The sequence below is a fragment of the Leucoraja erinacea genome, unplaced genomic scaffold, assembly GCF_028641065.1.
Source record: "Leucoraja erinacea ecotype New England unplaced genomic scaffold, Leri_hhj_1 Leri_1168S, whole genome shotgun sequence".
NCBI lineage: Eukaryota > Metazoa > Chordata > Chondrichthyes > Rajiformes > Rajidae > Leucoraja > Leucoraja erinaceus.
The window spans coordinates 1-24,272 of NW_026575416.1; the positions used below are offsets into that span (position 1 = coordinate 1).

Sequence of the window (24,272 nt, forward strand, 5' to 3'; positions counted from 1 at the left end):
CTTTGGCAGGATAGATTAGAGGGCTCATCTAGGGAGGCTATTTGGGTGGAACAGAGAAATGGGAAAGGGGTAGCAACACTTATAGGGGTGTATTATAGACCGCCAAATGGGGAGCGAGAATTGGAAGAGCAAATATGTAAGGAGATTGCAGATATTAGTAGTAAGCACAAGGTAGTGACAGGATAGTTTTTTGCAACAATACATAGAAGTACCTACTAGAGAAGGGGCGGTACTGGACCTCCTGTTAGGAAATGAGATGGGTCAGGTGGCAGAGGTATGCGTTGGGGAACAGTTCGGGTCCAGTGATCACAATACCATTAGTTTCAATATAATTATGGAGAGGGACAAAACTGGACCTAGGGTTGAGATTTTTGATTGGAGAAAGGCTAACTTTGAGGAGATGCGAAAGGATTTAAAAGGAGTAAATTGGGACAGTTTGTTTTATGGGAAAGATGTGGAAGAGAAATGGAATACATTTAAAGGTGACATTTTAAGAGTACAGAATCTTTATGTCCTTGTTCGGTTGAAAGGAAATCGTAAAAATTGTAAAGAGCCATGGTTTTCAAGGGAAATTGGACACTTGGTTCAGAAAAAGAGGGAGATCTACAATAATTATAGGCAGCATGGGGTAAATGAGGTGCTTGAGGAGTATAAAGAATGTAAAAAGAATCTTAAGAAAGAAATTAGTAAAGCTAAAAGAAGATATGAGGTTGCTTTGGCAAGTAAGGTAAAAGTAAATCCGAAGGGTTTCTACCGCTATATTAATAGCAAAAGGATAACGAGGGATAAAATTGGTCCATTAGAGAGTCAGAGTGGACAACTATCTGCAGAGCCAAAAGAGATGGGGGAGATATTGAACAGTTTATTTTCTTCGGTATTCACCAAGGAGAAGGATATTGAATTATGTGAGGTAAGGGAAACAAGTAGAGTAGCTATGGAAACTATGAGGATCAAAGAAGAGGAAGTACTGACACTTTTGAGAAATATAAAAGTGGATAAGTCTCCAGGTCCGGACAGGATATTCCCTAGGACATTGAGGGAAGTTAGTGTAGAAATAGCAGGGGCTATGGCAGAAATATTTCAAATGTCATTAGAAACGGGAATAGTGCCGGAGGATTGGCGTACTGCGCATGTTTTTCCATTGTTTAAAAAGGGGTCTAAGATTAAACCTAGCAATTATAGACCTGTTAGTTTGACGTCAGTGGTGGGCAAATTAATGGAAAGAATACTTAGAGATAATATATATAAGCATCTGGATAAACAGGGTCTGATTAGGAACAGTCAACATGGATTTGTGCCTGGAAGGTCATGTTTAACTAATCTTCTTGAATTTTTTGAAGATGTTACTCGGGAAATTGATGAGGGTAAAGCAGTGGATGTTGTGTATATGGACTTCAGTAAGGCCTTTGACAAGGTTCCTCATGGAAGGTTGGTTGAGAAGGTTCAATGGTTGGGTATTAATGGTGGAGTAGCAAGATGGATTCAACAATGGCTGAATGGGAGATGCCAGAGAGTAATGGTGGATGGTTGTTTGTCAGGTTGGAGGCCAGTGACGAGTAGGGTGCCACAGGGATCTGTGTTGGGTCCACTGTTGTTTGTCATGTATATCAATGATCTGGATGATGGTGTGGTAAATTGGATTAGTAAGTATGCAGATGATACTAAGATAGGTGGGGTTGCGGGTAATGAAGTAGAGTTTCAAAGTCTACAGAGAGATGTATGCCAGTTGGAAGAGTGGGCTGAAAGATGGCAGATGGAGTTTAATGCTGATAAGTGTGAGGTGCTACATCTTGGCAGGACAAATCAAAATAGGATGTACATGGTAAATGGTAGGGAATTGAAGAATGTAGGTGAACAGAGGGATCTGGGAATAACTGTGCACAGTTCCCTGAAAGTGGAATCTCATGTAGATAGGGTGGTAAAAAAAGCTTTTGGTGTGCTGGCCTTTATAAATCAGAGCATTGAGTATAGAAGTTGGGATGTAATGTTAAAATTGTACAAGGCATTGGTGAGGCCAATTCTGGAGTATGGTGTACAATTTTGGTCGCCTAATTATAGGAAGGATGTCAACAAAATAGAGAGAGTACAGAGGAGATTTACTAGAATGTTGCCTGGGTTTCAGCAACTAAGTTACAGAGAAAGGTTGAACAAGTTAGGGCTTTATTCTTTGGAGTGCAGAAGGTTAAGGGGGGACTTGATAGAGGTTTTTTAAATGATGAGAGGGATAGACAGAGTTGACGTGGAAAAGCTTTTCCCACTGAGAGTAGGGAAGATTCAAACAAGGGGACATGACTTGAGAATTAAGGGACTGAAGTTTAGGGGTAACATGAGGTGGAACTTCTTTACTCAGAGAGTGGTAGCTGTGTGGAATGAGCTTCCAGTGAAGGTGGTGGAGGCAGGTTCGTTTTTATCATTTAAAAATAAATTGGATAGTTATATGGATGAGAAGGGAATGGAGGGTTATGGTCTGAGCGACGGTATATGGGACTAGGGGAGATTATGTGTTCGGCACGGCCTAGAAGGGTCGAGATGGCCTGTTTCCATGCTGTAATTGTTATATGGTTATATGGTTTCCCACCAGGCCTGAGTGACTGAGCTGTCTGTCTACCAGACCTGAGTGACTGAGCTGCCAGCACCAGGCCTGAGTGACTGAGCTGCCAGCCCACCAGGCCTGAGTGACTGAGCTGCCAGCCCACCAGGCCTGAGTGACTGAGCTGCCAGCCCAAGAATACATTCGTCCCACAATGTCCATACTAGCCCTTTGGTAACCAGTCCCTTCGGCCCAAAACACCCATACTAGCGTTCCAGAATGCCCCCTCCCCATTGGCCACCAATATTGGAATTGGTGGAATATTGCGTTTGGGGACCTGCCCTCCCGTGTGAACATGGGACCCAACGGGTCCCACTTCGTATAGTATCCCTATAAACCTTTCCTATCCATGTAAATGTAGTGTCACGCCAAAGATACTGGAGCTTGGTGTGACGCGAACGGGGCAGTGGAAGCGGCTTCTGATTGGGGGAGCGAGGGATTGCAATGTTTCACCGCAGATATCCAATCAGAAGGTTTATAGCGAAGTGTGATTCATGTCTCCGACCACCCAATGACGATCCGCTCCTGCTCCATCCCTCATTAGCATAGGGTGACGTCGCTGCCTATATAATCCGCGCTCCGACTCCGAGCTGGTCACTTCTGTGTTTGAAATCCACCGTGGAAATGCCTGATCCGACGAAAACCAAAGATGCTGTAGGATCTTTGCCGAAAACAGCCGCCAAGAAGGAAACAGCAGCCAAGAAGGGCGCAAAGAAAGCTTTGCCGAAATCCGCAGTCAAAGGGGGAAAGAAGCGCAGGAGGTCGAGGAAGGAGAGTTACTCCATCTACATCTACAAAGTGATGAAGCAGGTTCACCCGGACACCGGCATCTCCTCCAAGGCCATGGGCATCATGAACTCGTTCGTCAACGATATTTTCGAGCGTATCGCGGGCGAGGCTTCCCGCCTGGCGCATTATAACAAGCGGGCGACCATCAGCTCCCGAGAGATTCAGACCGCCGTGCGCCTGCTTCTTCCCGGGGAGCTGGCCAAGCACGCCGTGTCGGAAGGGACAAAGGCGGTGACCAAGTACACCAGTTCCAAATAATGATCCACACTTTGTTGAGAAAGCACCCAAAACCCAACGGCTCTTTTAAGAGCCACCCACATTTTCGCAGAAAGAGTGGTACTAATTTTTCGACATTGATTCGCAGCAGAATTATTTCAGGATATTTTTGTTTGGCGAATTATTTCAAATTCTGTTTAGTGATGTTTTGCACCGCCTTTACCACCTCAGGCAATTGAGGAAATTCAAAGTGTCTCCGAGGATCCCCCAGTGCTTCTACGCAGCGGCAGTGGAAAGCATCTTGTCCGGGAACATTACCATCTGGTTTGGGAATTGCTCTGCCAAGGACAAGAAGGCTCTGCAGAGAGTAGTGCGTTCGGCCGAACGCACTATGGGAACTTCACTCACCCCCCTGCAGGAACTATACAACAAGAGGTGCAACTCCAGAGCAAACATCATCATGGGAGACCCTTTCCACCCCTGCGGTGAGAACGGAGAAGTTGAGCAGGAGTTTCTTCCCAGAGGCAGTTCGGATTGTAAACGCCTATCTCACCAGGGACTAACTCTACTGAACGTTTTTCCTTCCATTATTTATTATGTAAAAGAATATGTGTGTTATGATTGTGTTTATAATTTGTTTGGTTGTTTTGTTGTTTGTCTTTTGCACAAAAGTCCGCGAGCATTGCCACTTTCATTTCACTGCACATCTCGTATGTGTATGTGACAAATAAACTTGACTTGACTTTACTTGACTTGACTTGATGATGTTGGGTAGACTGATGGGACTGAAGGCTGATAAATCCCCAGGGCCTGATGATCTGCATCCCAGGGTACATGAGTAAGTAAATTTCCTCAATTGCCTGAGCTGGTAAAGGCGCTGCCTTGCCTTACTCACGAGTGCTGAGGCGTGTGATGCCCATATCATATCCTCGGAGATGTGGACTCCCAGATATTTAAAACAGTTCGCCCTATCCACAGGATCCCCATTTATCCTCACTGGAGTGTACGTCCTCGGATGATGTGCCCTCCTAAAGTCCATGATCAGCTCCTTCGTTTTTTTGATGTTCAAGAGGAGGCTGTTATCCTGGCACCAGAGTGCTAGATCAGCCACCTCCTCCCGGTAGGCCTTCTAGTCGTTGTCTGAGATCAGGCCCACCACCACAGTGTCATCAGCAAACTTAATTATTGAGTTGGAGCTGAACCTAGCCACACAGTCATGTGTGTACAGGGAGTTCAATAGGGGGCTGAGGACGCAACCCTGGGGCGATCCTGTGCTCAGGGTGAGGGACTTCGATGTATTCCCTCCCATCTTGACTACCTGGGGCCAGGCGGTGAGAAAGTCCAGGGCCCAGGCACACAGGGAGGTGTTGAGCCTAATTCCAGTAGCTTCCCGGCCAGTCTAGTGGGGACTATCGTGTTGAAGGCTGAACTGTAGTCTATGAACAGCATCCTCACGTAGCCCCCCTTCTGGCTGTCCAGATGGGAGAGAGCGGTGTGCAAGACCTGGGAGACCGCATCGTCCGTGGACCTGTTCGGACGGTATGCGAACTGCAACGGGTCCATGTTCCGAGGGAGGAAGGCGCAGATGTGTTTCTTCACCAGCCTCTCAAAGCATTTCATGACTACCGAGGTAAGGGCCACCGGACGGTAGTCATTCAGACAGGCTGGGGAGGCATTTTTTGGTACCGGCACAATGATGGATTTTTTGAAGCAGGCAGGGACCACGGACTTGTCCAGGGAGAGGTTGAATAATGTAGTGAGCACTGGAGCTAGCTGCGTAGCACAGGACTTGAGTACTCGCCCCGAGATGCCATCAGGGCCTGCAGCTTTTCTCGTGTTCACCCGTGTCAGAGCCCTCCTCACATCGTGCTCGGACAGCGAGAATGTGTGCACATTCCTCCCTTCAGCTTCGGTAGCCAGCCCGCTGGCGGTATTGTTGATAGTCGGCAGACCTGGAGTGGTGTTGCCCCTCTCGAAACGAGCGTAAAAGGAGTTCTGGTCGTCAGCTAGGGAGGTGCCGGCACATGCGGATGAGGAAGGGGTGCTCCGGTAGTTGGTTTACAATCCGTAACCCCTGCCACAGGTTTCTGGTGTCCTGCTGCTCCATCTGTAACTCCATCTTGTCCCTGTACCTTCTCTTTGCGTCCTTCACCGCCCTTCGCAGTCGGTAGGACTCTGCCTTGTAGACGTCCATGTTTCCTGATGCCAGGCCCGAGTTGTAGGCAGCGGTGTGAGCATTCAGGGCCACATGAACAGACCTGTCTACCCAGGGTTTTTTGTTCGGAAAGGTGCTTACCCTTACCGTGGGGACGATGTTGTCGGTTACTGTTGCGAGTCCGTGACTGCTTCCGCGAACTCACTAACATCACTGGAACTTGCTTCGAATATATTCCAGTCGACATCACTCAGTGCATCTTGCAGCATGGCCTCTGACTGGTCGGACCACCGCTTTACGTCTCTCGTCTCTACCGCTTCCCGAACTATCCTCTGCTTATACTCCGGCAACAGGAAAATGGCAGCGTGGTCAGATTTTCCTAGGGGAGGGAGTGAAACGGCCTTGTAGCCTTTCCTGAACGGTGTGTAGCAGTGGTCCAAAGTTCTCTCCCCCCTGGTGGCACATGTGATGTGTGCCCAATGTGAATTTCCTTCATTTCGTCCATCACCCTAGGTCCTCTGGCCACCAGTACATCTGGGAGATTGTTTGTGCCTTCTTTAGTGAAGACATATCCAAAGTACCTGTTCAACTCGTCTGCCAATACCTTGTTTTCCAGTATAAATTCACATGTTTCTGTCTTCAAGGGACCCACAGTTGTCTTAACTATTTTTTTCCTCCTCGCATTGCCTGCCATTTTCAGTGCAAACAAGAACAGAGGCAAATGTTATCATAATATTGTTTCCATTAATTTATATCGACTTTAATGTCCCCATAAATCGTATGCAGTGCGGATTTACTGATTCGCTAGCGGAACTGAAGGAATTCAGCTCTGCCCGAGGATGGACATTAGTCGCTGTTTTGGGATAGAAACCTCTAGTCGATTTTAGTGTTGCTACGTTAATTCTGTAGGTGAGAGGGAAACGGAGTTGGTTTCGAGGAGGATCTCTTACTGTAGGTCGCTGCCAATGTTCTGAGGAATATCTGCCTCAATGTATCTTTCCGCATCAGCCAAACGCTGTTTCATGTATAGTTCTGAGGTACAATGCGGAAACTGACCCTTCGGACCAGCGAGTCCGCACCGACTAGCGATCCTCACACATGAACACTATCCTACAAATGATAAAGTTTTGAAAAACATATATTTTTAAACGTTTATATCAAACCAATTAATCTACAACCATGGATGTCTTTTGAGTGTGGGAGCAAACGGAGAGAACGTACAAATTGTGTACAGGGAAGCGCCCGTAGTCAGGATCAAACCAGGGTCTCTGGCGCTGTAAGGCAGTTGGTCTACCGCTCCGCCACCATGTAGACAAGTCAATGTGCAGTCGGTTTTCGACAACGACAAGGAACACTTGTCCCGCACTAAACATAATCGATGATCAGCCCTTTCACAGACATGGTCAGTGGCTCTGAAAAGAGCCTTTGGGTCACTAGGTTGAGTTTCTCTGGCTTACTTGCTCGCTCTGCCAGTTTTCTTGGGTAACAGCACGGCCTGGATATTGGGCAACACACCGCCCTGAGTGATGGTCACCCCTCCCAGCAGCTTGTTGAGCTCCTTGTCGTTGCGGACGGCCAGCTGCAGACATCTGGGGATGATGCGGCTCTTCTTGTTGTCCCGGGCTGCGTTGCTGGCCAGCTCGAGGATTTCAGCCGTCAGATACTCGAGCACAGCAGCCAGATAGACAGGGGCTCCTGCACCCACCCGCTGAGCATAGTTGCCTTTCCTCAAGTGCCTATGAACACAACCGACCGGGAACTGCAGTCCAGCCCGGGATGAGCGTGACTTGGCTTTGGCCCGAGCTTTGCCGCTGGTTTTTCCTCGTCCAGACCAAAGATCCTATAGCAGAGCAAGATGGGTTACTCTCATGCAAACACATAGTACGGTCATGGGCAGATTCATGGGTGATTTTAGCAACCAGCCTACGCCGTCTTGTTCTGCCATCTTGCTTCCGGCCAAAGATCGGATCTTTGCTTCCGCCACTGCTCCCGTATCTTCGCTTTGGTCTTTGACTTGGGCAGGGAGAGGGGGTGTGCGGCCCGGGGAGAGGGGAGAGGGAGGTGCGCGGTCCGAGGAGAGGGGATGTGCCGCCCGAGGCAGCGGGGAGAGGGGAGGGGGGGAGACATTGTAGTGTGGGGGGAGGCGAGGGAGTGCCGGGGGGAGAAGAGTTGAGGGGTGGGAAAGGGCCTAGCGTGTGTGAAGTTGTGGGGAGGTTTACAATGTTTCTTATTTAATGTCCCTTGTCTCGTCTGAAATAATCATTGAATATAAAAATCAGAAGAAATATAATTGTGTGTTATATGATTATATACATTTATATTAATTCAAGTATGTGTGTTTATAAACATTTTATTCTTTAACAAGAATTAACAAAAGTATGAACCAACAGATTTATGAATCTAACCCTATATCACGCACAAAAACTTCCCCCGCAATGTTAATCACCCTGCCAGTCGGATCGGGTCGGGTAGTTTCCGGTTACTACAAAATCAACTCAAACACTGCTTGGGAGCCATTTAAAAAGAAATGATTTAAAAAACATTAAAAAAGACAATTACCAGTCAAATTTTATTCTTGACAAGAATTAACAGAAGTATGAATTGACAGAATTATGAATCTAACCTTATAATTACACACACAAACTGTTGCCCCGCAACATTGATTACACTGCGAGTTAGGTCGGGTCAGGTAGGCTTCGGTTACTAAAATGGGCGGGGAAAAATGCCCAGGATCCCCTCCGTAGCGTACTACACGTCAGCACATTGCATTTCGCAGGAGTAAGCTATCTTGCTCCGCTATATGATCTTTGGTCCAGACATCTCCTGATGTTTTGACACGCAAATGATTATCACAGACTCGCCTTTCTTATACCTGTTTGAGGAATCCAGAGAACCGCCGGTGATTGGTGAAAAAGGACATGATCTCATTGGTGTGAAGTATTGCCCAATCAGTGAACTGTTTTATCTACCAATCAAAATCCACAACAGAAAAGCGCTGAAAATAACTGCCAGTCCCTCCAAAACTCGAACTTTGAAATAGCCGCCAAATTATAAATCTGTGTGTCAATACAATTTGCTACATCACATAATCATTGCTTTTTTCATTATCATTTTTTATGTAAGTGCATTGCGTTAAGATGTTAATTATACTGCTGCAAGTAAGAATTTCATTGTTCCGTTCACGGTAAATATGACAATTAAATACTCTTGATTGTTGACCACCTTGAACCCCGGGCAATACAGCACAACACATTTAATTTACGATTCATTTGGGCCGGTAACCGATTACAAAAAATGATCATCGGCATCAATTAGCGATCGGTCACTATGTAAACGGTGTCGGATTATAGTCTGGTTCATTTTCACAAGAATCGCAATATGGGCGACAGTGTGAAACGTTCCTCCTTGAAAGACTGTGGGCGAATTGCCGAGTAGAAATGCAATTCAGAACAGTTACAGAGATGAAGACAATAAAACAGCAACGCCAGTACTAATTGGCTGGCCGTGGGCTCAATTTATGATGACTGGGTAGACAAAAATGCTGGAGAAACTCAGCGGGTGAAGCAGCATCTGTGGAGCGAAGGAAATAGGCAACGTTTCGTGTCGAAACCCTTCTTCAGACTCTGGCTTATGATGACTGGGACAAGCTGACGTGAAGGGAAAGGAGTTTTACTTCTGTTTGATGGACAGGAACGCAACATGGATACCGGGAATATCCCGCGTATATTGGAACAACATTTAATCACTAAAAAGAATGTGAAATAATTCGCCAAGCAAAAATATCCTGAAACAATTCTGCTGCGATTCAATGTCGAAACATTAGTACAACTCTTTCTGCGAAAATGTGGGTGGCTCTTAAAAGAGCCGTTGGGTTTTCGGTGTTTTCTCAACAATGTGTGGATCTTTATTTGGAACTGGTGTACTTGGTCACCGCCTTTGTCCCTTCCGACACGGCGTGCTTGGCCAGCTCCCCGGGAAGAAGCAGGCGCACGGCGGTCTGAATTTCTCGGGAGCTGATGGTCGCCCGCTTGTTATAATGCGCCAGGCGGCAAGCCTCGCCCGCGATACGCTCGAAAATATCGTTGACGAACGAGTTCATGATGCCCATGGCCTTGGAGGAGATGCCGGTATCCGGGTGAACCTGCTTCATCACTTTGTAGATGTAGATGGAGTAACTCTCCTTCCTCGACCTCCTACGCTTCTTGCCCCCTTTCACTGCGGATTTCGGCAAAGCTTTCTTTGCGCCCTTCTTGGCGGCTGTTTTCGGCAAAGATCCTACAGCATCTTTGGTTTTCGGCGGATCAGGCATTTCCTCGGTGGATTTCAAACACAAAAGTGACCAGTTCGGAGTCGGAGCGCGGTTTATATAGGCAGCGGCGTCACGCTATGCTAATGAGGGATGGAGCAGGAGCGGATCGTCATTGGGTGGTCGGAGACATGAATCACACTTCGCTATAAACCTTCTGATTGGATATCTGCCGTGAAACATTGCAATCCCTCGCTCCCCCAATCAGAAGCCGCTTCCACTGCCCCGTTCGCGTCACACCAAGCACCAGTATATTTAGCGTGACTGTACATTTACATGGATAGGAAAGGTTTAATGGGATACTAGACGAAGTGGGACCCGTTGAGTCCCATGTTCACACGGGAGGGCTGGTCCCCCAACGCAATATTCCACCTCTCCACCAATTCCAATATTGGTGGCCAGTGGGGAGGGGGCTTTCTGGAACGCTAGTATGGGTGTTGTGGGCCGAAGGGACTGGTTTCCAGAGGGCTAGTATGGTCATTGTCAGCCGAATGTATTCTTGTGGGTGGCAGCTCAGTCACTCAGGCCTGGTGGGCTGACAGCTCAGTCACTCAGGCCTGGTGGGAAACTGCCAGAAATTCTGCCCAAAACAGGTGAGAGACTGTGTGAGAGAGAGAAGGGGCATTCTTTTCCGCTGCTGGATGCTCAAGTTTCCGAACCAGGCCACGATGCAACCAGTCAGCATGCTCTCTACTGTACACCTTTAGAAGTTCGAGAGAGTCCTCTTTCACATACCGACTCTCCGTAATATTCTCAGGAAGTAGAGGCGCTGATGTGCTTTCTTTATAATTGCATCAGTGTGCTGGGACCACAATCAGTTTGAGGATCCAATTGTAGATGGATGTGCAGAGACCCAGATCTGAGAGCTTGGTAACCAGCTTGGAGGGGATGATGGTATTAAATGCCAACTTTAGGCTGTGCACATCATACGCAGGAAGTTTGGTTTGGTGGGGAATGACAAATATAATTTAACTCTGACAAATGAGAGATGTTGCACACTGATATGCAAATCCAGGGTAGGACTTGAACAATAAATGGTAGAACACTGGAGAGTGTTGCAGGTTCAGTATGTGTGTTTAATATATATTTTGACCAATATTGGGATAGGAAGGGATTAGAAGCTAAGGGTCAAATGTGGGCAAGTGGAACTGACCCAGAATGCATACATGGTCACCATAGCCAAGGTGGACCATGCGGCCTGTTTCTGTGCTATAAAGCTCTATGACTCTTTACATCTAGAAATGTTCCACAGTGGATAATAAAGATAGTTGATTCCCATCCAAGTGCTTGCATTCAGTGTTTTACTAAACAACACTAAGGCGGTAAGATTTGGACAGGAATTACAACACCACTCTTGAAAACATTGACCACTTCCCCTACTATGGCAGCATTCTTTCCTCAAAAGCTGACATCGAATCTGAGATCAACCATTGCCTGAGTTGCGCCAGCGGAGCCTACACCAGACTCAGGAAAAGTCTTCGAAGACCGAGACCTAAAGGCTCAAAGAACATTGCTGGTCTACAGAGCCGTTGTCCTCTCCACCCTGTTGTATGAAGCCCAGTCATGAACCACATACAGCAGGCACCTGAGAGCCCTGGAACAATACCATCAAAGATTCTGTGTATTTGCTGGGAGGACAAACGCATCAACATCAGCATTTTGGAGGAAGTCAACATGAGCAACATCACCACCACAATAATGCAGCACCAACTTCGATGGACTGACCATGTCATTCGCATGTTCAACACACATCTCCCTAAACAAATCCTGTACTCACAATGAAAGGAAGGTCGCCGAACCCCCGGCAGGCCAAAGACACACTTCAAGGACAACATCAAGAACAGTTTGAAGAAATTCCACATCACATCAAGCAACTGGGAGCACGTTGCACTGAACAGGTGCTCCTGGAAAAATTCCGTACAGGAAGGAGCTGCACGTCACGAAATAGAACTGTGCAGTGTCGCAAAAACAAAGCGACAGCACCGTAAGGAGAGAGAGAAGGGGGCTCGACGACTACCAACCACTGCCAGACTCCACTGCCCGCGGTGCAAAAGGTGTGTGGATTGCGGATCGGCCTCTACAGACATCTGCAGACCCACAAGTAGACGACCCTATGGAGAGGAGAGGACAGTCATACTCGTTCAAGTGACCGCTGATATGATGAGATGGGGAAAGAGGTGGGCATGAACACAGAGGGCCAATGTTTCCCTTTCTGGGCTGCAACCTTCTGTCGCTCTGAATGTAGAATTGCCCATTTTGGGAAAAGCAGAAGCATGCTATCTAAAATGTGAGACATGACAGAGTTCTGAGGTTCAGAAGGATCTTGGGGTCCGTTGCCTGAATTACAATGACTCATAGGCAGATACTCCATTGAAAGCCTTTTACACGGATTATAAAAATTAACAATTTTAACCTTACCTTCTCTTGTCCAAAATTCAACCACTAAATATTCTGTTCCTTTCACCAACAATCTATGCTGTATTCCTTGCTTTATAAATATTACACCCCCCCCTCCACTCCCCTATCTCTACGGATACTATCATAACCTTTGATGACAAAGTCTAATGAAGGCTTAAGCCAGGTTTCTTGAATACATATGACTTCTGGTTTCTTCTTTAACTCTTTAATGAATCCTTTAAACTCTTGTCCATTTGCTATTATGCTCCTTGCGTTCCATTGTAATATAATCAAGTTGACCTATCACCAGAACCTTCCTGCCTTCCATCTGCTGCAAGCTTTTTATTGATACTCTCCCATCATGCTTCTTTAAAACCCAAAAACTTCCCTGCTCCCTTAACTATGATTTTATTTTTTTCTGTTTTGTGTTTAACCTGATCAGTACAGTTGATTACATATGCAATGAAAACAATAAGCTCATCAGCTGTCAGTTCTGTGTGAGTTTTGACTGCTTGACTTTCCTCTGATCTCAAAAACGGATGATTCTCTCTCCCATTAATATCCACTCTTCCTCTTTGTCCTTGCACCTTCTTCACTGCCTCAGAGTAGCTTATGTTACTTACTGTTTTCATTTGCTCCACAGCCCTTTTCCTGACTTCACATCCCCCATACGTTACCCTGTGCGGTCCTCCGCAATTGCAGCATTTATCCTGCATATTTTCTCTGCACTCTTCAAATCTATGCTCTCCTCCACACTTGGGACACCTCTGCTTCCCCTTACACACCGCTGCTATATGTCCATACCTCTGGCATTTATAACATCGGAGCGGTGGAGGGATATAAGGCCTCACTGGAAAGCTCATGCATCCGATTCTCACTTTTTCTGGTAGTTCAGACTGCTGAAACTCCAGAAGCACAGACAAGCTCTCTACCCTCTTACCCTCCACTGTCCTTAACAATCTCTTAGCTACACTCACCTGGCCACCAAAAATACTCCTTTTGAGTTTCTCCAGGTCTTCATCTACAGGAATACCTGTTATTACTCCCCTTGTCACTCTACTCTCACCCAGAGTCTTTCTTTCACTGACCATCTTCTTGCAAACACTTTCAATCTTCAGAGCCTTCTTTTTCTGCTCCTCCGTTTTACATATTATTAACAAGTTCCCGTCTCTCAAAATCTGAGCTGTTTCCACCTCTCCTACCTTCTTCTTTAGCTCCCCAGATAAAGCTATCGGACTTAAATTGACATGCTCATCTTCCTTTCTAAATTTAAGTATTATTTTAACCTCCTTCCTTTCAACCTTTTTCCTCTCCTATCCTCCTCTGAAATGTTCCATTCAAAACTCCTTTTGCTGCTTTGGCTGAGCTCGTTTTGCCTGACTCCTCCTTCTCCTTGATTCCTCCCTGATCTCTGACTAGATACTGACGTCCAGTCACCAAAAGCCCCATCATCTTGGTCTTCGTAATCCTCTAATCCTACCTGAGTTGCCATTTGATCCAGTCACAAACCAGTTTATGTCAACCGCCAACTCCTAGTCCCTCTCTCCACATTCACCAGGACACGGCGGCCATTGTGGCATTGCCGTCATCTTGGGCGGGCTTTTCAAATGTCAGTTCTTTTGTGGAGCGACGGCTGTTTTCCTATTGGCGTCTGGTCATTGAAAGAACGAGGCGGCTCTACGATTGGCCTATTTCATATTACCAATGAGATGAAGCGCTGCGCCACCAATGGTAAGCGCCCCACCACATTCCTCTCTAGAAGCTACAAGCAGGGCCAGTGCAGGAGAATTTCCACCAAAGATCCTATAGGATCTTTCATTTCCACATTCTCTTTCCGCAGAAGTTTGTGGAAATTGACTGGACGAGGGAAACCGGAGGCAAAGCCAAGACCAAGCCTCAGTCACGCTCGTCCCGAGCTAGACTGCAAATCCCGGTGGGCCGTGTTCACAGGCTCCTAGAGAAAAGGCAACTATGGTGAGCGGGTGGGTGCCGGAGCCCCGGTCTATCTGGCTGCTCTGCTCGAATATTTGACGGCTGAAATCGTCGAGCTGGCCAGCAACGCGGCCCGGGACATCAAGAAGACCCGCATCATCCCCAGACATCTGCAGCTGGCCGTCCGCAACGACGAGGAGCTCCACAACCAGCTGGGAGACGTGACCATTGCTCAAGGCGGGTGCTGCTATGATCTTTAATGCTGCCTAATATCCAGGCCCAAGAAAAGCAGCGCAGCCTCTGGCAGTAAGAGCAAACAAATCAGCGAAACGTCAATCTAACGACCCAACGGCTCTTTTCAGAGTCACCCACCGTGTCTGTCGAAGGGCTGAATACCGGCTGGGGTGGGCGCGGGGTATTTCCGTTCAGTCTATCCGCTGTCGTATGAAACACCCGGACTAACTCACATTCCACGTTACGTCCCTCCAGTTGCCATGAATAAAGCCAACATCTTCCCCACACAAAGCGCGCCGCTTCTATCCGGGTTTCTACACAGTCCGCATTCTCTCCGTCAGATACACGGAGCTCTCTCCCAACGGGGTGCAGTGAGTGGGGAGCTGGGGAATTTCAGAAAGGTCGAATGAGGGAAAATGTATCAATCCGCAGCGGGAAAATTTAATCTACTTTCATTTGTGTGACGACTCCAATTACGTGAAATAACTTAACCGGTCAAACAGCATTTGTAGAGGGAAGGAATAGGCGACATTTTGCCGACACGAATCTGTGTCTCCATGTAGCAACTCCTGTCTTCATGACCTAATGCCACCCAGACTGTCCGACACCAGACCGGTGTTTTGACACCACTCCACAACAGTACAACCGATCACCAATGTAACAAAAATGTTCATTTACAGGAACACATTGACTGCTGCAGGATGCAATATAATTAGTTGCAAATCTCATCGGCACCAGATAACCTATAAAAAATTATAATTGATCAGATTTCGTGGTCACTGCTCCCTCTGTGAGGCTGTGGGTGGCTCTTAAAAGAGCCTTTGTTTTGTGTTGGAATAAAGGGGGTAGTTATTTAGCCGCCGAACCCGTAGAGAGTGCGGCCCTGTCGTTTCAGAGCGTACACCACATCCATGGCAGTGACCGTCTTGCGCTTGGCGTGCTCGGTGTAGGTGACCGCGTCCCTGATCACATTCTCAAGGAAAACCTTCAGCACCCCGCGGGTCTCCTCGTAGATCAGACCCGAGATCCGCTTGACCCCACCACGCCGAGCCAGGCGGCGGATAGCTGGCTTGGTGATGCCCTGGATGTTATCGCGAAGCACTTTACGGTGCCGCTTTGCTCCGCCTTTGCCTAATCCTTTGCCTCCTTTCCCTCTGCCAGACATGATACTGCTTCACTCAAGTCACTGCGCAGTGATAATCTAACTGGTGCTATCTCCTTTTATACACAGCGCCCCGACCTGCCCGAGATACGCAGAGAGTTAGAGGCGGGGAGAGGAGGAGACCAAGTGATAGACAGAACGAGGGACGTCTCTCATCTTCCAGCTCCGCCCTCGGTTTTTTTGCAACAGGAAGACGCCCCGCAAACCTAGATTTTGCCGATGACATTGCTCTACTAGCAGAGTCGAGACAAGTCCTTAAAGAGATATCAGCTCTGGAGGAGAATGCATCAAAGGTTGGATTAAAGATCAGCTGCCAAAAGTCAAAGACCATGCAGACTGGGGACCAACAGCCAATAGACCAACTGATAATCAATGGGGAAGATGTGGAAAACGCCACAAGATTTACCTTTCTTGGCAGCATAGAACCATAGAAAATAGGTACAGGAGTAGGCCATTCGGCCCTTCGAGGCTGCTCATCCAACTCAGTATCCTGTACCTGCCTTCTCTCCATACCCCCTGATCCCTTTAGCCACAAGGTCCACATCTAACTCCCTCTTAAATATAGCCAATGAACGGGCCTCAACTACCTTCTGTGGCAGAGAATTCCACAGATTCACCACTGTGAAAAATGTTTTTCTCATCTCGGTCCTAAAAGATTTCCCCCTTATACTTAAACTGTGACTCCTTGTTCTGTACTTCCCCAACATCGGGAACAATCTTCCTGCATCTAGCCTGTCCAACCCCTTAAGAATTTTGTAAGTTTCTATAAGATGATATTTCTATATGAAAGTCCTGAACTCCCAGGAATCAGTCCGGTGAACCTTCTCTGTACTCCCTCTATGGCAAGAATGTTTTTCATCAGATTAGGAGACCAAAACTGTATGCATTACTCCAGGTGTGGTCTCACCACAACCCTGTAAAACTGCAGTAGAACCTCCCTGCTTCTATATTTAAATCCTTTTGCTATGAATGCTAACATACCATTCGCTTTCTTCACTGCCTGCTGCACCTGCATCCTATTTTCAATGACTGGTGTACCATGACACCCAGGTCTCGTTGCATCTCCCCTTTTCCTAATCGACCACCATTTGCATGTTCACAGTAGATGGAGATGTAGAGATCGACATCAACTCACGAATTGGTAAAGCTGCATCAGTCTTCAGAAAAATGCAGGCATTATGTTCTAGTGGCGGGATATCCAAGATGCTAAAACTCAAGCTCTTCCAGTCTGTAATCCTCCCTACAGCCCTCTCTACCAGTGAGACATGGAAAATCAATGTGAAGATGAAAAATAAATTGGATGCATTCCAACATTGTTGCTTGAGGAAGATCCTGAAGACTAGCTACAAATGAGGATATCTACCGGGAAACTGCAACAAAGCCTCTCAGCCAGGACATAGAGGTACACAGGAATTAAAATTTGCAGGACATGTACTCAGAATGTCACCAGATCATGCATCTAAGATAGCAATGACCTGGCAACCTGACGGAAGAAGAAAAAGAGGCCGAACAATACTCACATGGAGGCGGAAATTCCAGAAGGATTTGGAAGCCCAGGACACAAACCTATCGAGGGTGGAACACATTGCATATAACCAAACAGAATGGCGAAAGCTTGCTGCACAATGCACTCAACAGTGGGAGGAACTAAGTAGAAGTAAACATAGAAACATAGAAAATAGGTGCAGGAGGAGGCCATTCTGCCCTTCGAGCCAGCACCGCCATTCATTGTGATCATGGCTGATCGTCTCGTATCAATAACCTGTGCCTGCTTTCTCCCCATATCCCTTGACACCACTAGCCCCTAGAGCTCTATCTAACTCTCTCTTAAATCCATCCAGTGATTTGGCCTCCACTGCCCTCTGTGGCAGGGAATTCCATAAATTCACAACTGTCTGGGTGAAAAAGATCTTTCTCACCTCAGTCGTAAATGACCTCCCCTTTATTCTAAGACTGTGGCCCCTGGTCCTGGACTCGCCCAACATTGGGAACATTTTTCCTGCATCTAGCTTGTCCAGTCCTTTTATAATTTTACATGTTTCTATAAGATCCCCCTCATCCTTCTAAACTCCAGTGAATACAAGCCTAGTCTTTTCAATATTTCCTCATATGACAGTCCCACCATCCCAGGGATCCATCTCGTGAACCTACGCTGCACTGCCTCAATCACAAGGATGTCCTTCCTCAAATTAGGAGACCAAAACTGTACACAATACCCCAGATGTGGTCTCACCAGAGCCCTATACAACTGCAGAAGAATCTCTTTACTTCTATACTGAAATCCTCTTGTTATGAAGGCCAATATTCCATTAGCTTTCTTACATAGAAACATAGAAAATAGTTGCAGGAGTAAGCCATCCGGCCCTTCGAGCCTGGTCCAACTCAACTCAGTATCCTGTACCTGCTTTCTCTCCATACCCCCTGATCCCATTAACCACAAGCTTCACTGCCTGCTGCACCTGCACGCCAACTTTCAGTGACCGGTGTACAGGGATACCCAGGTCTTGTTGTACCTCCCCCTTAACTAACCTAACCCCATTCAGATAATAATCTGCCACCTTGTTTTTCCCGCCAAAGTGGATAACCTCACATTTATCTATATTACACTGCATCTGCCACGCATCTGCCCACTCACTCAACCTGTCCAGGTCACACTGCAACCTCCTAACATCCTCTTCACAGTTCACACTGCCACCCAGCTTTGTGTCATCCGCAAACTTGCTAATGTTGCTCCTAATTCCATCTTCCAAATCATTAATATACATGGTAAACAGTTGCGGCCCTAACACCGAGCCTTGCTGCACTCCACTCGCCACTGCCTGCCATTCTGAAAAGGACCCGTTCACTCCTACTCTTTGCTTCCGGTCTGCCAACCAATTTTCTATCCATGTCAACACCCTACCCCCAATACCATGTGCTCTAATTTTAGTCACCAGTCTCCCATGCGGGACCTTATCAAAGGCTTTCTGAAAGTCTAGATACACTACATCCACTGGCATCACTTCATCCATTTTACTTGTCACATCCTCAAAAAATTTCAGAAGATTAGTCAAGCATGATTTCCCTTTCATAAATCCATGTTGGAAACATAGACATAGAAACATAGAAAATAGGTGCAGGAGTAGGCCATTCGGCCCTTCGAGCCTGCACCGCCATTCAATATGATCATGGCTGATCATCCAACTCAGTATCCTGTACCTGCCTTCTCTCCATACCCCTTGATCCCTTTAGCCACAAGGACCACATCTAACTCCCTCTTAAATATAGCCAATGAACTGGCCTCAACTACCTACTGTGGCAGAGAATTTCAGAGATTCACCGCTCTCTGTGTGAAAAATGTTTTCCTCACGTCAGTCCTAAAAGATTTCCCCCGTATCCTTAAACTGTGACCCATTGTTCCGGACTTCCCCAACATCGGGAACAATCTTCCTGCATCTAGCCTGTCCAACCCCTTAAGAATTTTGTAAGTTTCTATAAGATCCCCCCTCAATCTTCTAAATTCTAGCGAGTACAAACCGAGTCTATCCAGTCTTTCTGCATATGAAAGTCTTGACATCCCAGGAATCAGTCTGGTGATATTGACTTGGACTAATCCTTTTACTTCTATCCAAATGACCCATTATTACCTCTTTAATAATTGACTCCAGCATCTTTCCCACCACCGAAGTAAAGACATTTCCAACCGTCAATCAACAACAGAATTTAAATTTAGCATCCCGCTAATCCCTGTGTTGAACTGGTTGAAATAAGGAGCTGCAGATGCTGGTTCATAATAAAGATATACACAAAGTGCAGGAGTAACCAACATTTCAGGAGAAAAGGGATGTGACGTTTTTGTTCGCAACCCTTCTTCAGCCTGAAATTGAGGAGGGGATGTGGAGAAATTGGGTACGGAGTGGGGAGGGCGGAAAGTTGGAGGTGAGAAAAGACCGGGACAAATCAGGGCCGGCAACAATTTACCTTTCCGTCTGGACATTGGAGGAACAGCACCTGATGTTTAGCTTGTGAAGCGGTATGAACGGTGATTCTCTGTGTTTAAATGACTTCCACCAACACTCTCCTCACCTAGGAAGGGCAGACTAGGAAGGGCAGATGGCAAATAAGAGATGTTGCATTTTAGTCCATGAAACAATGGACAAGACTTGCACATAAATGGTAGGACCCTGAAGCATGTTGCAGAACACAGAGATCTGGGTGTACAGCTCCTTGAAAATGGTGAGTCAGGTGGACAGTGCAGTGTAGGCGGTGTTTTGCATGTTTTACTTCACTGGGAAGGATATAGAGTACAAAAGTTTCCACATCATGATGCAGCTGCACAAGTCGTTGGTGAGATCATGATTGGTATATTGTATGTAGTTCTGGTCGCCCAGCTTTTACAAGAATGTCATTAAATTGGAACGGGTGCAGAAGAGATGCATCATATGTTACCTGGGCTTGCATTATAGGGAGAGGATGGATGGGCTGGGACTTTATACTTTGCAGCATTGAAGGCTGAACAGTGACCTTTTTGATGTGTACCTGAAACTGATGGGCAGGATAAACTGAATGAACAGTTTTTTCCCCCCAGGATAGAGGATTCATAAAAAAGGCACACGATGAAGGTGAAATGAGATAAATTTAAGAGAAACCTCAAGGGCAACACTTTTATTCAGAGTGTCGTCCACATCTGGAATGAGCTTCCAGAAGAATGTATAGGAGTGGATACAATTATGATATTTGGACAGATACAAGGCCAGGAAGGTTTTAGAGGGATATGGGTCAAAAGTAGGTGAAAGAGACTAGCCCAATATGAAATGAAATGAAATGAAATGATTCAATTTATTGTCATTGTCAGTGTACAGTACAGAGACAACGAAATGCATTTTTAGCATCTCCCTTGAAAGGGAGACACAGGGCGTCGCGGTGTGCCCGCGCCTGCCGCCGTACATTCCATTACAGGCAAAGGTGGGTGAAGTGTCTTGCCCAAGGACACAACGACAGTATGCACTCCAAGCGGGATTTGAACCGGCTACCTTCCGGTCGCCAGCCGAACTCTTAGCCCATTGTGCTATGGACAAGGTTTCCATGCTGTACAGCTCTATCACTTTATGACTTGTATTTTATACAATGACAGATGACTGGCACTCACTGTGTGAATTAAAAAGATTTAAGTTTATTATTGTCACGTGTACCAACAGGAAACAATAAAACTTCCCTGCACTGTACTGCAAGGAGACAGGCCTGGAAAACACACTATTTGACCATCACACCGCACAATAATGTAATGACATGGACCTCACATTTCCCTGTGGGGCAACTGATTTCCAACACCAACCCCTCCTGTACAGATAAAGACAGAAACACCCCCTGCACTACACGGTGAAGTCACAGCCCAGTACAGACCACACGGCCTGTGGTCTGAGAGATTTGCACCAGCCGCTCCCAACACTGTAAGGGCACAGACCCGCACAAACCATCTCAGAACTGCATGGAGATTGCCCAGTACAGCTCCAGCACTGACAGCAGGGAGATGGACAAAGTGAAACTCAGTCCAAGACCAAGCTCAGGGAACTGGGTCTCTGCGCATCCATATGCAACTGTATCAAATTCCTGGGCATGCATATTTCTGAAGATCTGTCCTGGCCCCAGCACATTGATGCAGTCATAAAGAAAGTGCATCAATGTTTCTACTTCTAAGACTGGGGAAATTCAGTATGCCAACAAATACGTTATTTAATTTCTATAATTGCATCATGGCCTGGTTCAGCAACTTGAACGACCAGAATCAAAGATGAATGTACAAATGGATGAACACTGCCCAGTCCATAGACACAAAAAGCTGGAGAACTCAGTGGTGAGGCAGCATTTCTGGAGAGGGTGACGTTTCAAGTCAAGACCCTTCTTCGGGCTGATCAGGGAAAAGGGAAACAAGCGATATGGAAAGGTAAAGAACAATGAATGAAAGATATGCAAAAAAGAAACAATGATAAAAGTAACAGGCCATTCCTAGAGCGAGAGAGAATGCTGGGGCTACCTAAAGTGAGAAACATAGAAAAAGGTGCAGGACTGGGCCATCCGGCCCTTCGAACCAGCACCACCATTCATTATGATCACGGCTGATCATCTGAAATCAGTACCTAGTTTCGTTTTTTTCCCCCCATATCCCTTAATTATTTCAGCCCTACGAGCAAAACCTAACTCTCTCTTGAAAACATCCAAAAAAGTGTAGTTACAGTGTCTACCCTCCAGTACAAGGAACTGATCCAGAGTCGAGTGAAAATTGGAAAATGATCACCAATGCATCCATGATTTCTGGGGTACACCTCCTTGAGTACGCTGGGATGTCGACCATCAGGCCCTGGGGATTTATTTGCCTCCAGTCCCAACAGTCTACTAACACCATTTCTTGACTAATGTGAATTAGTTTCAGTTCCTTCCTCTCATTAAATCCTCGGTCCCCTAGTATTTCTGGGAGATTGTTTGTGTCCTCCATAGTGACGATAGAACTAAAGAACTAATTTAACTGTTTTGTCATTTCCTTGTTTCTCCATTATAAATTCATCTGTCTCTGCTTATATGGGACCTACATTTGTGTTCACTAATCTGATACTATTTACATATCTAAAGAAGCTTTTACAGTCCGTTTTTATATCCCGAAAACTTTCATTCATGCTCTTTTTCCACCATCTTAATTAACCCGAGCGTGAAAGAAAACCGGGATTTACAGACCAGGTTCGGTGTTGGGGCCGCAACTGTTTACCATATATATTAATGATTTGGAAGAGGGAAGCCGTATCCACCTCAAGCCGTCCCCACCGCTCAAACTAAGAGTCCCAAGAAGAAGAAGGCGCCCGCCCGGAGCAAGGCAGCCGGTCTCAAGCTGGGCGAACAGATCGACAAGCTTGTGGCGGATTGCCGCGATCGCAGAGGGTTGCTTTATTTGCGATAAAGAAGAGCCTGGCCGCCAACAGCGTCGATGTGGACTAGTACGGCCACCTGGTCAGGATGTGCATCAAGAGATTAGTAAACGATGTACTGGTCCAGAACAAGGGCTCCTTCAAGACCGGCAAGGGAGAAGCGGCCGTGAAATCAGTAAAGAAAGCGAAGATTTCAGCAGCCAAGCCATCCAAGAGCAAGAAACCGACGGACAAGAAATCCCCGACCAAGAAATCACTGGCAAAAAAATCTAACCCCAAGAAACCAGCGGCCAAGAAAGCCCAAAAAACCAGCGATCAAGAAAGCTTCCACTAAGACAGTTGAGGTCAAGAAAGCAGCGGCAAAGAAAGCATCGCCCAAGAAGGCTGCGCCGAAAATACCCAAAAAGGTAGCAAAGAAGCCGGTAAAACGCCAGGTGAAGGCGAAATCCAAGAAGCCAGCGACCAAAAAGTGAAATAAAAAATGCTGTTTGTAAAGACCAGAAACCAACGGTTCTTTCTAGAGCCATCCACACCTGTCAGGAAAGAGCTGATCAAAACTCAAGCGATCCCGGGACCAGGCTCAGTGCGAGGCGGAAATCATTATAATTAACACGGGATTCATCCTAACTCGCTGTCCCTCTCTTCCCACCGCCCTCTCTCTGTATATGATTAGGGATGCGGTCACCGACACCGAGCACGCCAAGCGTAACTGCCGTTGATATGAAGATACGCTCTGAAGATTGTCACAAAAAGCTAAACTCGGCAGGACAGGCGGCATCTCTGGAGAGATGGAAGGGTTGACGTTTCGGGTCGAGACCCTTCTTCAGACGCTCTTGTAAGGCTCTTGGAGCCAACCACAGAGAGAGCAGTGACCCGGGATGAAAGTGGATGCAGATTGCGATGTACTTTAATAAAACCTTTAGTTCAACCACTGAACACAAAAGTGTTTAGCTTGATCCCCGCGTTCATTAGAGATACAAAGAATATCGACAGCCGACAGTAAAAGATCATACACAATGCGATGTCAGTTTCCCTTTTAACTATGTACCTCGTGATTAATGCAGCGACAGGAGGGTCGACTCCAAACTATTCCCCGGGTAACAGTCGTGTATTTCCAGTCACGGGCAGAGACAAATTCCCTCTGCACCAGGATCGGGTCTGTAAATCCGCGCCGCATATTCGTTCAATTATTTAAGGGAGTAGTTGAAGTGAATTTGATATTATGCTGACAGAAACTGAATGAATTCAGAATTATAAGACAAAAGACTGGCCTCGTTACCGGCTGCTGCGAAATTGGCGGGCAATTTGAAAATGTATCCTCAACCAATAACACTCATAAAATGTGTGCTCTCTGGTTGGCTGAGCTTCCCCTACCCCACCCGCAGGTCATAAATCGCTTTCTCTCCCCCCCCCCTTTATTTCCAGTCACGAGCAGAGCAGAATTCCGTCTGCACAGGGATCCGGTCTGTAAATCCGCGCCGCATATTCAGTCATGATTTAAGCGAGAAGTTAAAGTGGATTTGATATTAAGTTCACAGAAACTGAATTCAATTTGAAATTTAACCCACAACCAATGATACTGCAGTCCGTGCTCT

The 24,272-nt window shown here is 46.6% G+C and overlaps 5 protein-coding genes across 5 annotated transcripts; 2 read left to right on the forward strand and 3 right to left on the reverse strand.

Moving 5' to 3' along the window:
- Nucleotides 1–3,166: 3,166 nt before the first annotated feature.
- Nucleotides 3,167–3,669, forward strand: LOC129715407 (histone H2B-like). Its single transcript, XM_055665297.1, has one exon. The coding sequence runs from the start codon at nt 3,215–3,217 to the stop codon at nt 3,635–3,637; it is 423 nt and encodes a 140-aa protein (XP_055521272.1). The 5' UTR covers nt 3,167–3,214; the 3' UTR covers nt 3,638–3,669.
- Nucleotides 3,670–7,078: 3,409 nt separating this feature from the next.
- LOC129715415 (late histone H2A.L3-like) lies at nt 7,079–7,695 on the reverse strand. The gene is made up of 2 exons (XM_055665304.1): nt 7,678–7,695; nt 7,079–7,590 (listed from the first exon to the last, which is right to left on the reverse strand). The coding sequence occupies exons 1-2, from the start codon at nt 7,693–7,695 to the stop codon at nt 7,204–7,206; spliced, it is 405 nt and encodes a 134-aa protein (XP_055521279.1). The 3' UTR covers nt 7,079–7,203.
- Nucleotides 7,696–9,596: 1,901 nt separating this feature from the next.
- On the reverse strand, nt 9,597–10,110 carry LOC129715410 (histone H2B-like). The gene has a single exon (XM_055665300.1). It carries the CDS (start codon nt 10,057–10,059, stop codon nt 9,655–9,657), a length of 405 nt encoding a protein of 134 aa, XP_055521275.1. The 5' UTR covers nt 10,060–10,110; the 3' UTR covers nt 9,597–9,654.
- A 5,329-nt stretch (nt 10,111–15,439) lies between these two features.
- On the reverse strand, nt 15,440–15,832 carry LOC129715413 (histone H4). The gene has a single exon (XM_055665302.1). The coding sequence runs from the start codon at nt 15,782–15,784 to the stop codon at nt 15,473–15,475; it is 312 nt and encodes a 103-aa protein (XP_055521277.1). The 5' UTR covers nt 15,785–15,832; the 3' UTR covers nt 15,440–15,472.
- Nucleotides 15,833–22,565: 6,733 nt separating this feature from the next.
- Nucleotides 22,566–23,026, forward strand: LOC129715414 (trigger factor-like). Its single transcript, XM_055665303.1, has one exon. It carries the CDS (start codon nt 22,766–22,768, stop codon nt 23,009–23,011), a length of 246 nt encoding a protein of 81 aa, XP_055521278.1. The 5' UTR covers nt 22,566–22,765; the 3' UTR covers nt 23,012–23,026.
- The last annotated feature ends 1,246 nt before the right edge of the window (nt 23,027–24,272 follow it).

Coding starts and splice junctions, on each gene's coding strand:
- LOC129715414 (XM_055665303.1), top strand. CDS start 22,766: ATGTGCATCAAGAGATTAGTAAACGATGTACTGGTCCAGAACAAGGGC.
- LOC129715410 (XM_055665300.1), bottom strand. CDS start 10,059: ATGCCTGATCCGCCGAAAACCAAAGATGCTGTAGGATCTTTGCCGAAA.
- LOC129715413 (XM_055665302.1), bottom strand. CDS start 15,784: ATGTCTGGCAGAGGGAAAGGAGGCAAAGGATTAGGCAAAGGCGGAGCA.
- LOC129715407 (XM_055665297.1), top strand. CDS start 3,215: ATGCCTGATCCGACGAAAACCAAAGATGCTGTAGGATCTTTGCCGAAA.